We start from the raw sequence: 13,610 nt of genomic DNA on the forward strand, positions 1-13,610 counted from the left end.
TTTTCCTTTTTTGGGACAACTTGTGCAGGACAGGTACAAATGTACGTGTTCTAGTTCTGTGGCTGCAGAAAACAACAGATAGTCCAAAATTTCATATCTAAACCATAATCCTTATTAGGGGAGAAACAAGAACTTCATCAGCTCCGTAATCAGTGATTAATTGCATGAAATCTCATCAGTCTTAGGATTGTTAATTATTCAGTCTCAGATATTTTTGTTTTTTCTGCTAATCCCAGTAGAGAATTTGAATATAAAGAGTCAAAAAGCAACTGAGAAGATAATAAAATATCTGAAGAATAAAGTTGACTGTCCATTTGCAAGTCCTTAGAGTTTTAAGAATATTCATTAATCCAGAATCAAAAAGCACTGTCGGCAGGCAACTCTCCACTAGCAAACCACCAGAGATTTTCAGAAGAGGGTTAGTCATAATGCTTTGCATAACCTTACACATCACTTGCTGCATTAGACTTAAATTTGTTGTTTCTGCTGATCATGTCTGTGAGATGAATATTGCTTCGATTTATAGATAATGTTTCAAGAAAAGAAAATTTACTGAGGAAAACGATAATGCTTCAATCAAATCAACAAGAAGAAAATGCCAACAGAATATTTGGAAAGGACAAACTAGGAGGGGATGAGCAGCCCTCGTGATAAGTTCTATGTGTTGACTTCAATTTCGTTATCTTCTCACTGCTTGAACTAAATTATTGATTGTGAGGGGTGACCAGGAGATGTTTTAGACAAGTTGCTGCATGACAGCATATGCTGAGTTCAGATGCCACTTGTCAGATAAAAAGAAAGGGAAGCTTTCTTCCACAATGAACTAGAGCCTCTCTCTTTGGCCATAATGTTCTCATTTTCTATATAAAGAGCTTGCAAGGCAAATCACAATCACATCCACACCACAGAGGCCACAAGCCCACAGAACTATATTCTACTATTCCATACATTGCATGAAATTTAGAAGAATGTCAACCATTTCTCTTGATCCAAGGCTTAACCTCCAAGCCATTAAGAACCCTCCTAACCAACATGGAGTTGTTCTTGAAGAAATTGAAGGTTTCCTCAGAGTTCACAAAGACGGAAACATCGAAAGGCCTCCAATTATCCCCAATGTCCCAAGCACTCTGGCACTACCACATGGTGTCACAGCCAAAGACGTTGTCATTGACAAATTTACCAACTTATGGGCACGTATTTACGTTCCAAGCCACCCCGGAAACCTCCCCGTGCTTGTCTACTTTCACGGTGGTGGATTCTGTGTTGGCTCTGCTGCTTGGAGCTGTTACCATGACTTCTTGGCCAACCTTGCTTGCAAAGCAAGTTGTGTCATCATCTCTGTGAATTACCGTTTAGCCCCAGAAAACCGTCTCCCTGCTGCTTATGACGACGGATTCAAAACTCTTATGTGGGTGAAACAACAAGCTCTGAGTGAGCCTAGTGAGCAAAGATGGTGGTTAAGTAGGTGCAGCTTGTCACGCTTGTTCATAGTTGGTGACAGTGCAGGGGCTAACATAGCCTACAATGTCACCACACAATTAGTCTCCCGTGACCCCTCCAGTTTAAGACCTTTGAGTCTCAAGGGCACCATCTTGATCCAACCTTTCTTTGGAGGAGAGGCTCGTACTTGGTCCGAGAAATATGCAACTCAGCCACCAACCTCTGCACTAACTCTGTCGAATTCCGACGTGTATTGGCGATTGGCTCTGCCGTTAGGGGCCAACAAAGACCATCCATGGTGCAACCCTCTGGCAAACGGCATGACCAAGCTGCGCGATTTAAGACTCCCGGCCATAATGGTGTGCATATCAGAACTGGATATATTGAAGGATCGGAATTTGGAGGTCTGCAATGCCTTGAGTAGCTTGGGGAAAAGGGTGGAGACAACAATGTACAAAGGAGTTGGACATGCCTTCCAAGTTATGCAGAACTCTCAGCTCTCCTATTCCCGGACCCAAGATTTAATCTCTCACATCAAGGCCTTCATCAACCAATAGCTAGTGTATTTGTGTTTTTTATTTTTCCTTTTACTTTGATATTTTAGGGTATTTTGTATGTATATAGTTATGCTAAAACTTAATATTTTGATACCTGTTAAATGCTAATGAATCAAAAAGTCTGTTATTACTTTGTTATGCATTATTATGTGTTTCTTTTCATGAACTTTAACCAGATGTGTATTATTTTATCATGCATAAACTATCTATGTTTATATTACTCCCGATAAAAATAATAGAAATTCAGCATGTTTGGTATTCTATCCAACTTTTTAAACTTAAAAACAGAATTTGAGTACGAAACTCAAAAAATCTGTTTTAATCGAAGTTTAAAAAAATGAATTTTAGAACTTCTTGTTTTTTAAGAAAAAACAAAGCTTTTGAATTCCCTACTTAAATAGGATACCAAACACGACCTCAATTACTTTAATGGTGCGTTTGGATGAAGGAATTCTAATTTTCATAGAATTTGTAATTACAACATTTGAAATTACGTCAATCCCAAATTTCAGTGTTTGGATGTCTTGTATATAGAATTTAGGAAATAACGGAAATTACAATTTTCCATGTTTGGATAATCATAGAAGGAATTTTAAAACTGAAATTCGCAGAGAATAAAACCGTCTCTGTCTCCCCTTCGAAAGTCAATACAACATAAGAACGAGTGAAACAAGATGAAGAATCCCTTTCATTCTTTGAACTTGGCAGCTTCTATGAGTTGAAGAAAAAGACGCCTGCATTTGCATTTGACTCTTCAGCCAAAGTTGGATTAACCTAAAGCATGCAATTGTAAAGCTGGTAACATTCAAATCCCTTAAAAGAAACATTTCATAATCGACTACTGTTATTACTCAAAATTGTAATCAAGATAAAATCATCTATATTATTCAAAAAACAAGCGTAACAGTAAATCAAAACAAAAGAATCCAATCATTCCAACTACTATTTAAGTTACTTGTAATAAATAAAAATTGACAAGGATAGAATAGAAGCCTCCTATTCTTGGTAGGAAAATAGATCGTCAAACCTCTCTTTACATATAAAGCCAACTCTTCAATTCCACAACACATGACCCATCAGACGACACATTCTCTCTCCTTCTTTTGTTTCTGATCGCGGATGCTTTAGGAAGGAAGGAGGCTTGCTAGCTAGGACTATGGAGGAGGCATCGATGCCTCCGAGGAGCAAGAAGAGAATGATGAAGCAATTGCAATGCAGCGAGAGAACAACGCAGTTGATGGAGCTCCCATTGGATATCCTCCTGGACATCCTTTCGAGGCTGCCCACAAGATCACTGTTTTCTTTGCTTTGTGTCTCTAAGACCTTGCGCAGCTTAGTCGACTGCCCATCTTTTGCTCACGAGCATTCACAATATATTGCTACCACCAATTATGAAGATTTGGACCCGTCTCACGTTATGGTTCTTACCAACTCCCAATTAATCACCTTGCGAGCCCTAAATCCATTGTCGCCCTTTAGCGAATTTGCCTTTGACATTTCCAACTCCCTTAGAAACGGATTCAATCTAAAGCTTGTTTTGCACGGCTTGCTTTTGTTCAACAAGAAAGAGTCAACAACAAATGATCAAGCCCTACTCCTCCTAGTCAGTCCTCTCATGGGAGAAGTTCTAAACCTCCCACCACCACCAACCACCATTTTCTATGAAGCCCTGCCGCCACGCTGGAACTATGAGTTGTATGGTATGGGATACGATGCCATGACTAGCACCCACAAGATTGTTCGTCTTTCTAGACCCGGCCCAAAACACGACCTGGTGGCCCAAATGTATGAGCTGGGCACAGGCTCCTCATCGTCATGGAGACAAATATCCTCAGTTCCTCCACCTTCTTGTTGTCTAAGCAGCAAAAACTGTGTGTCTGCATATGGAAACATGCATTGGCCAGTTAATGGTTTCTCTTCTGATCTTGAATTCAGAATACTTTCTTTCGACTTCAAAAGGGAAGAGATCGAATGGACTCCTCATACCAACTTGCCAGACTTCGGCAAGCGTTCTGTTCTTCACCTGATTAATTTCAGAGGACGTCTTGCCATTGTTGATGTTACGGCAATTTCATCACCTAAAAACAGTCATCACCATGACCAAATTGAGATATGGGTGATGAAAAGTTACAAAAACTTCACGTGGGAAAAAAAGTACGCAGTACAAATCGATCTTGATCCTTATTGCATGAAATCATGGGAGACTCCTTTTCGTTTCCATGGTGTTGGGCCTGGTTCTGTAGGTGCTTGGGAACATGGCATCTTTCTCAGAGATATTACTTCGACAAAATCTAAAAATATGGTGGTTTTTTTTCATGTGGATAGTGGCGTTATCAGAGCCGTACAAGTTGGATCATCTTCAATGAGCGATTGTGATGATCTTATGCCCGTCAATGTGTTCAGTTATACCGGAGGCTATATTTCTCTAAGAAAATATGGTGATTTGATGGAGGCAGAGACTGGGGAGAGAAATTTCTTCTCTGTGGGGAAGATGATGCAGAGGTCAATGTTGACAAGGTATTGTTTTGAAGTAGCTGTGTAGGAGGAGGGCTGAGAATACAAAGGTTTAATTGAGACTAAACTTCTATTGATTATTGATTATGACATGTACTTAATGAATATCATTTTATTATATCTTGCTATGCTTATTTTGTTGAGCAACACCAAACTGTTTTGGTTACTAATTTGAGAAGCCTGAACTGAGTTTTGCTCTTCAATGGTTGATGATTTGTTCAACTGCACATACCACTACTTATTGAAGAGGTTAATTATTGATGATCAGATTGTGCAAGCCGATCAACCCTAATTAGAACTTAATTAGAACTTGCATTCAATTTAAGATATGAATGCTAGTCGAAGCACTAAAAGAGAAGGATAAAAAACGTGGTCCAATGTCATATGTTCGATTCCTCCTTCCCAATATCGCTTCTTTAAAAAAGACAACCACCATAACTAACTTTGAATAAAAAAAGAAACCAATTACTTGCTGTTACTTCAGAACCAAAAAAAAAAAATTCTAAGTAATAAATTGGAATTTAAGTTTATAGCAAAGCTCAAGGTAAAACCAATTACTTGATGTTACTTACTTTTTGGTGTTCAAATTAAAAGACTGAATTACTGTTCTAGTCAACTGGTCTAACTCATGTATGCAGATAACATCTAATTGTTATAAGAAAATTGATAAGTATTTTAAAAGTCATTTGTTAAAAACCAAAATTAAATATTATTAAACCTGTTGATTTTAAACTTTCCAACGTGGGCTGGGAGCTTTAATAATAATGGAGGCCTTTAGGCCCAACCGATATTAAGCACAGACGACACAATCATTTTCTCCTACTCTGCAGAGACGACACAATTTTTTATTAGGGAGATATGCAGAAACGGATCTAATTGTTTTTTTTTAACGGATGTGCAAAATAATATGAAAAATGGTTTTTTGGAATAATCATTTTTTCAAGATAATTTTTTTCGGCTTTTATTCCTTACACATCAAATAAGAAAACTTGATTTTATGGGATTTTAGTATGAAGTATATATTGACTTAATGAGCCATTATTTTTAGCCTAAATCGTATTTTGCACTAAAACCGATTTTTCATATTTTGATTTGGTGGGAATTTGATTTTTTAGCATTTTTATTTGAATCCAAATGGGGGATATTTCCTTATTTACATTGTAAACTTAAGTAAATGGAGTAATATAAAAATAAATGAAAGTAATATATTACTCCATTTACTTAAATGTTGAAAATGAAAATGAAATTAGAACTTTCCATGATTTTTCTAGTGAGATAGGTCCACCTATGGCAGAGGTCAATGTTGCCAAACTGTTTTGGTTACTAATTTTCGTCTCTTCACTGAACTGCAGGTCTCAAGACGCAGACTTCACTAGACACTGCAGATTTGAGATGCCTGAATTGAATTTTTCTCTTCAAACGTTGATGATTTGTTGAAACTGCACATGGCACTACTTATTGAACAGGTTAATTATTGATGGTTAGCTTAGTTAAAGGACAAGATTGATGGTCAGATTATGAATGCAAGCTACCCTTAGAACTTAATTAGAACCCATGTCACTACTTCACTTGCATTCGATTTAAGATATGAATTCAAGTAGAAGCGCTAAAATAAAAGGATCGAAAAATGTCATTTTAAGTAACTTTGAATAAAGAAAGAAAAGTTGACAATGAAATGTGATAATGTTACTAAAAATATGATGTAAATATGATTCAGATTATTCAAATGATATATACATAGTAAGAGTGTTTTGTTTGGTTGATGGGAGAAATCACCTTAAGACATATTTTCCATTTTAACCTGAAAACTCTGTACATGAAGTGAATTTGACGAACAATTGAATGTCTGATTGAGTTATGGCATGATTGATTTGACGTCTAAACATATGGCCCACATTTTTGGGCTTTTTCCTTTCCTCTCTCTCGTAAGGAAAATTCGCCTTACAATAGTGCCAGGCCACATGTCGTTTTGCAAGTCACCTTCCTCTCTAAATACACCTTGCAAAACACTTCTTAGTCACCAGTTCCGGGAGCCAAGTTCACATATAATAGTGACAGGCCAAGTTCACCAGCAAGTTTCGTTCACTTGCAATAGTGCCATGCCACATGTCGTTATGCAATTGGCCATTGATACACCGCATTTTGACTACTTAATCACCCATGTTGAAAACACCCACTCCAAACCGGTCAATGCAAACATCGCCTGTCCAATAATTCAAAAAGGCCAGACGCAGAGCGAGTGTAAGTATCATTCGAAACACTCGCTCCAAAAGCTCTTCCTCATCAAGCACTTCTTTCTCTGAATTTTACTGTTCCGGTACGTAGAAGGTGATTCCATTAGATATACAACCGTCAGACGTTTACAAGAGTAAGTAAGCGCACTTCTTTCACAAGACCCAGAAAGAGGTATATATGTTGGGTTCTGATGTGCATGTGCTGGCCTTTCTTCTCAAGCAAGCAATCCTGTCAGTGTTAGCGGTCCTCTTCCTGCAGAGGCGTGAGTCTACATACATCACATACATACATTCATACTACTTTGGCTTTCATGCCAACTTATTGCTTTTGCTTCTTTCTCGGCATTGAAACAATATTGTGCTTCTTTTCTTATTTTTCTTTATTAAAAAGAAAAAGAAAAAAAGAAACACGCGTAAGTACTCTAGGGAAAAGTCCCATTTTTTGGTAAGTCAATGTAATATTACGCAAAATATTGACAGAAATTTGTATGTCTTAAGTTAACCTTCCCATATGAGTAATAATCTCAAGTTATTGACATTTACAAAAATTACAAAAATATATATATATATATATATCTATACTAGAAAAGATTTAGTTGCGAAATCCTAAAAAGGTTTAAAATATTTAATATACTTTCAAAATGAGTATTTTTTTTTCAAGTATAAATATTACAAATGATCAGTTTTTAAATTGTTGCATAATATTTTGTTCTCAATGCAGTTTACACATTTTTTTTTGGGAGTTTTACTAAAACACTCAAAATGGGGGTTGAAATTATAAAAAAACCCAAGCACTATTTAAACATATAAACACACCCAAAACCCATCATTACACACACTCAAAACCCATTTATAAACACACCCAAAAAGTTGACTTTGGGGTTGATTTTGGGTGTGTTTCTATGTTTAAATAGTGCTTGGGTTTTTTTATAAATACATGTCTAGGATTGGGTTTATTTATAAATTTGTATTTTTTTTTCTTCTTTCTCTAATATGTTTGGTACATGTTAATTTTTGGCCACCCCAAATTTTTAGTCCTAATTACGTCCCTGTACAAAAATTGTTCCTATAGAGAAGAATCTGTCTCCAAAACCATCAAGTTGAGGTACTGGATATTTCATTTGGGGTACCTCCGCTCCACGTGTTATTATCGTGTAGACGTCATTGAAAATAAAAAGGAAAGTAGAGAGAGATAATTAAAAATACATATCATACGACCGTCCACATAAAAGAAAATCTATATATAATATCAATATGAAAGCCCGCGTGATTGCATGAGAAAGACTTTTGGTGGTTGAGGTGCTTGGTCGGTCTTTGTGGAAAAAATACCCTCTCTACTCTTTGTTTTTATTTAGGAGACCTCCTTCCCTTCTTACTTCCCAAGAATTATGTCCATTTTTTTCCATGTTGGACTGAGTTCTCATAGCTCCCTCTTGTTTCCGCCCCATTTTCAGTTTGGGAAGTAATTCCTTGTCGTTCATAATCTCCAATTATCCACCTCATTTTTTAATTTCTATTCTGTGTGTCTCTTTCTTTCAGATCGTCCTTTCACCTCTCTTTGTTTTGGTTTTCATTTCTTATGCAATTAAAAGAAAGTTATGTTCATATTGGATGTGAGTTCTAGATCTATTATTCACTAGCATGGAAGAAAATAGCAGCTAGGAGTGTATATCTCCGGATTAATTAATTTCTAGCTATGATCTGTTATTTATTCTGATAAATACTGCTCATCATAGTTTTTCTTATAGTTAAAGTTTACATATATAATATAAATAATCCTTTATTGCAAAGCCAATAACATTTTCTCATTAATTGTAACAGCACAAGCAAAGAGCCTTAAGTAAAGGCATTGCATAAACATATAGTTTCTCTCATCACCATGCTAGGCGTGTTCCTCCAACTTAAGCAGGCAGCTATAACGACATCTCTATTTGACATAGACTACCCGACTCTTGTGATCCTTATTGTTGTTCTAATCATTTACGGTGGCGCATTGATTGGTTCTACATATATACATACTCTACACTCCCCTTCATCCAAATTTGGCAAAATTCATGAGTAACATTAGCATCCTTTTTGGAGCTCTTGCCTTGGTTTTGGAATTGGTGATCCTTGTCTCAAATTTAGGGTTAGTTTAGGTCGTTTGGTTTGTGAGCTTTTTAGTTGTTTACTCATCCTTGTACGCAGGGGCGGTCCTATACCTAAGGCAAGGTAGGCTACTGCCTACCCCAAAATTTTCAAAAATAAAAAATACCCATATAAAATAGGCTAACCCATGTGAAACATACAAACCAATGCCCACCCAAAAAGTAAGCCATATGTTATGTATGCATAACCTAAAATTTCTACTCTTTAATTATCTTCTCTTTAATTATCTCCTCTTTGATTTTTGAAATTTTGTTGAGATGTTTGATTTGATATTGGTATTGTTGAGATGTTTTGATTTGTTGTTGGTATGTTAATGTTTGATTAAAGGCATTGATGCTATTATGATAATTTATTTGATTTTTTGTTGGGATGTTGGATTAAATAGGTTATCTTTTGTTATGTCAGATCACAATTTGAATCCCAAGAAAATAAAGAATTTGTTGGAAATTTTTTTAAGAAAAAGAATAGTTTTTTTTCGCTATACTTTTATTTATATATGGAGATGCATTCAAGGGTAAGGCTCATTATGTCCTCATACTAGTGTATATTTTTATGTTTATTAATAAGATTCACTCATAACCTCGAGTTTTTAATGTGAGTTTCGCCCAGTTGGATTTCAAATCCTGGATCCGCCACTGCCCGTACGTCAAAACATTGTTTATAAGTGCAGTTGGAGGAGTTGTTCAAGCGTTTGAAAAATTGAAAGAATATCTGAACATGATCATTGCCTGTTTCAAAATGAAACCCAAGGAGCAAAATGGGTTGAAATAAATAAGTAGTTATACATACGAAGCTGCAAGTCAGATCAGTTTGCTTCAAATCTTTGTCTATGTGTTTGGCCCATATTGTGCTCAAAATAAGCCTTGTTAAGTCATACTTGTTTGGTTTTCATTATGTCGTACCCCAAATCAACTTTCTTTCTTTGAAAGAAAGAGATCAATAAAAGGAGAATTCCAAGTTTTCAAGTAGCAAACTAAGTAAATTCAAAATGCATTGGCAAGTTTTGAATTATAATTATAATTATTTTCAGTTACTTTTAACTTATTTAATTATTTAACTAAACTTGATGTATAATTTTGGGTGCATATGCAAGAATCGTTTACGCTTAGAAATTGCTACTTATTTTGATTCAAACTTGATGTACTTCATGGCCATTGTTTGTTACTCTCGTTACTTTCTTTGATTAATGTACTTCATGGTCATCATTTGTTGTTAATGATCATGACTATATGATCATGCTTTTATTCTACCACCTTTTCTTTTTTAAGTTGGAAGAAACGTTGAGATTACAAAGCAATGATTATTTTCTCTTATTCTTACAGAATTTCTCGTAGAGAATTGTTGTAAGTCATATAAATTGAACAGTGGACCACTTTCACCAATGAGTAGTAGTACAACACTAAGAAAGTGCGAGGCCAAAGTACAAACAAATGACAAGAAGCCAATGTCGTTATACAGCAACCCAAACTAAACAAATAGCTATTTCAATCTAGGCACCAGAAAAAGAACCTAAAGAAATCCAACCCAAATTACAGTTGTCTTCCATTCTTGCAAATACACTGCCAGACAAACTTGAACCCGTAAAAACATTAGAGAAACAAGCTCAAAGAGATTTACCATCCATCTCCCACAACATTCCTTCTCCTTCCATGGAATCCAAATGACACACTGCAGTTCCATAAAAGTTTGAAGAGCATATCAAATGAAAGGAAATAAAGTGAAAACAAAGAAGCTATAAGACCCATCAGCTCAAAAGTTACCTTCAGGGGAGGACATATGCCAAAAATAAAATCCAAAGTTCTCACCCCCAGCAATAATATACTCAAATTGTAAGGTAAAACAAATAGCAAAAGAACAGAGCAATAAATATTATCCATTAATAATATACCCAAATTGAATGAACTTCTACACCCCAAATATTAAGAAATAAAATCAGCATGTATTAATTGCAACAAGAAAATGCAAGAATGCTACATAAAAACAAACCTGAATCAAACCCTTTCCATCTCACAGCTTAAAACACAACAAAAACCCCAAAAGTGAAGCAAATCATGCAAAAAAAAAAAAAAAAAATTGCAGTAAGACAAAAATTGAAGAAACTTAAACAAGAAATTGGAACCTGCAGCAATCGAACGGTATGGCTGCACCAGTCTTCCTTCTTCTCAGAAATCGAAAAATAACAACATAGTTTTATGGCTGCACCATTCTTCCTTCTTCTTAGAACGATGGTGCATAAGTTTTATTTTTATTTTTATTCAGAACGGTGGTTCAGATTTCGATTTCTTAAAACAAAAAAGAGAGTTGGTTTCTAAAACGGGTTACCATTGAATCTAGATGTAAACATTTCTCTCTTTTAAAAGACAGCCACACCATATGTCCTTATGCAATTAGTGTATTAATACAACAGAGCATATTAGGGGTCGTTTGATCATGATGGATTATCATGGACTGGACTAAATATTGGTACTGCCTTGAATTGGCTTGGCATTGCATAAACTGGATAACACTAGTACAACGTTTGGTGTATGTTTGATTGAACTAGGACTTTATATATATATATATATATATTATTTATTTATTTATTTATTTATTTATTTATTACTTTTCTTCTCTCTCCATCTCTTTCCTTGTTTTCCTCTCTGCTTCACTTTCTTCTTCTTCCCATCTACATCTCTTTCATCTTCTTCTTTTCCATTTTCTCTCCTCTTCTTCTGTCTACTTTTCTTTTTCTTTTCTTTTTTCGTAAATTTTCTTTCCTCTTCCCAGTTTTTTTCGAAAATTTTATCTCCTCTTCTCAGTTTTTTTCAAAATTTTTATCTCCTCTTCTTCTCCATTTTCTCTCCACCCATATTTGTATGCCCTAAAATTCGTCCCATCTCAACATACCCATTGATGTTGTTGGGGTGGTGAGAAGATTGGGACGATGATACAGTGACTTCGTTGTGGTGTTTGTTTTTTTTTTTGAATTTCGAACGGGCTATGGCTGTTTGGAATGAAGATCCAGTGGCCATGGTGGATCTGTGAATCTGGTTGTGTAGTGGTGTGAGTGTGGGAGTATATAAGGGAGCAAAAGAGAGATAGAGAGGTTGGACACTGGGCAGTGGCGTGGGGGTTGGGCTGGGCAATCTCTTGCGAGTTGCGGACGCGATCGTGACGCGGGTTCCCCTAACAACACCAATAATGAGGTGTTTTTGGTAGGCCCGGGATCACCAATCCCACTTAAGCTTAGAACCGGATGAAATCAACATGTGATAAATTATTATCCACGCCAGTCAAAAGCCATGAGCTGTAACAAACGAATAGCTATTTGACTACCTGAGCCCCATGATGTCTTTGTAAAGAGTCCACGGAATGTGAACGCGCCAGTCCAATTTCTTCAAAGGCCATACGCAGAGCGAGTATAAGTATCATTCGAAACAGGGTTGTAGTCTTTCACAGCGCCGCTCTCCCAAATAACCAAACCCTAGATCTAGCGCCGCTCCATCTCTGCGAGGGGGAGGAGGAGTCCTCCTCCCCCCTCCCACTCTACTGGAACTTGCTAGCCTTTCGACGATTCTGTCTTGGAGCATTTGGAACCCCCATCTTGCTCAGTCCGTAGCTCTCTCTTTCGAGGGCTGGTGACGTGTTTCGAGCTTCACCTGCTCGTTTCTGTGGCATCATGCCCCCTTCCCTGTTTGCATCCCCAAATCTTCACTATACCTTTCCCCTCAGAGATGTCCTTTGGCTATCCCCCGATTGGCCGTTTTTATCTTCTAGGTGCGTCGATTTCGAATCTGGTGGAGCAGGGGTCCCTCACTCTTCCATCTCGACTTGGTTGTGTCTATTGGATATTGCGGCTAATCCGAAACGCGATCTCTCGCGTAAATCTCGGAAGTTGTGTAGAGCCACGGCAGTGCTACGGCTCGGGTGCTTGCACCACCTCCTTCCTTTTTCATGGTTCCGGTACTCTCGGCTTTTGACGGATTTGAGGGTTTTGGTTATGGTGGTGGATCTGTGGCTGATAAGCTTATCTTTTGTTAGTTGTTCAATTGGGCATTTTGCTGTTTTATTTCAAATTGTTGTTGTATGTTGTAACTTCTGTTTGTCTGTTGGTATCAACATCTGGGACAATCTTGGTGTTCTTGTTCATGTGATATCACAGATTAGTTATTCTGTTGTGCTTCCTCACTGGATTGCTGATGTTGTAATTCTAGGCTCTCCCCGTGTTAGGTGAGGTTCTTGTTTTATGAAATATCAACTTTCGACCAAAAAAAAAAAAAAAATAAGTATCATTCGAAACACTCGCTCCAAAAGCTCTTATTCCTCATCAAACACTACCTTCTCTGAATTTTACTTTTCCGGTACGTAGAAGGTGATTCCATTAGACATACAACCGTCAGACATTTACAAGTAAGTGCACTTCTTTTACAAGACCCAGAAAGAGATCCAGAAACTATACAAGTGTTTGATTATATTTATATATATATGTTGGGTTCTGATGTGCATGTGCTGGCCTTTCTCCTCAATTCTGTTTTTATTTATTACTGTAGATTTAAGGCGGTTGCGCGAGGGATGAATCGTCAAGCAAGCAATCCTGTCAGTGTTAGCGGTCCTCTTCCTGCAGAGGCATGAGTCTACATACATCACATACATACTTTCATACTACTATGGCTTTCATGCCAACTTATTGCTTTTGCTTCTTTCTCGGCATTGAAACAATATTGTGCTTCTTTTCTTA

The 13,610-nt window shown here is 36.8% G+C and overlaps 2 protein-coding genes and 1 long non-coding RNA gene across 3 annotated transcripts; all 3 read left to right on the forward strand.

Moving 5' to 3' along the window:
- The first annotated feature begins 909 nt into the window (after positions 1 to 909).
- Positions 910 to 2,124, forward strand: CXE17 (carboxyesterase 17). Its single transcript, XM_008232174.3, has one exon. The coding sequence runs from the start codon at positions 954 to 956 to the stop codon at positions 1,995 to 1,997; it is 1,044 nt and encodes a 347-aa protein (XP_008230396.2). The 5' UTR covers positions 910 to 953; the 3' UTR covers positions 1,998 to 2,124.
- Positions 2,125 to 3,153: 1,029 nt separating this feature from the next.
- Positions 3,154 to 4,539, forward strand: LOC103329707 (F-box/kelch-repeat protein At3g06240-like). Its single transcript, XM_008232204.2, has one exon. The coding sequence runs from the start codon at positions 3,154 to 3,156 to the stop codon at positions 4,537 to 4,539; it is 1,386 nt and encodes a 461-aa protein (XP_008230426.2).
- A 6,876-nt stretch (positions 4,540 to 11,415) lies between these two features.
- On the forward strand, positions 11,416 to 13,610 carry LOC148918138 (uncharacterized). The gene is made up of 2 exons (XR_016125842.1): positions 11,416 to 13,282; positions 13,423 to 13,610. It is a non-coding gene; the product is annotated as an uncharacterized LOC148918138 (long non-coding RNA).

Source organism: Prunus mume, linkage group LG4 (genome assembly GCF_029339155.1).
Source record: "Prunus mume cultivar Tortuosa linkage group LG4, ASM2933915v1, whole genome shotgun sequence".
Classification (NCBI taxonomy): domain Eukaryota; kingdom Viridiplantae; phylum Streptophyta; class Magnoliopsida; order Rosales; family Rosaceae; genus Prunus; species Prunus mume.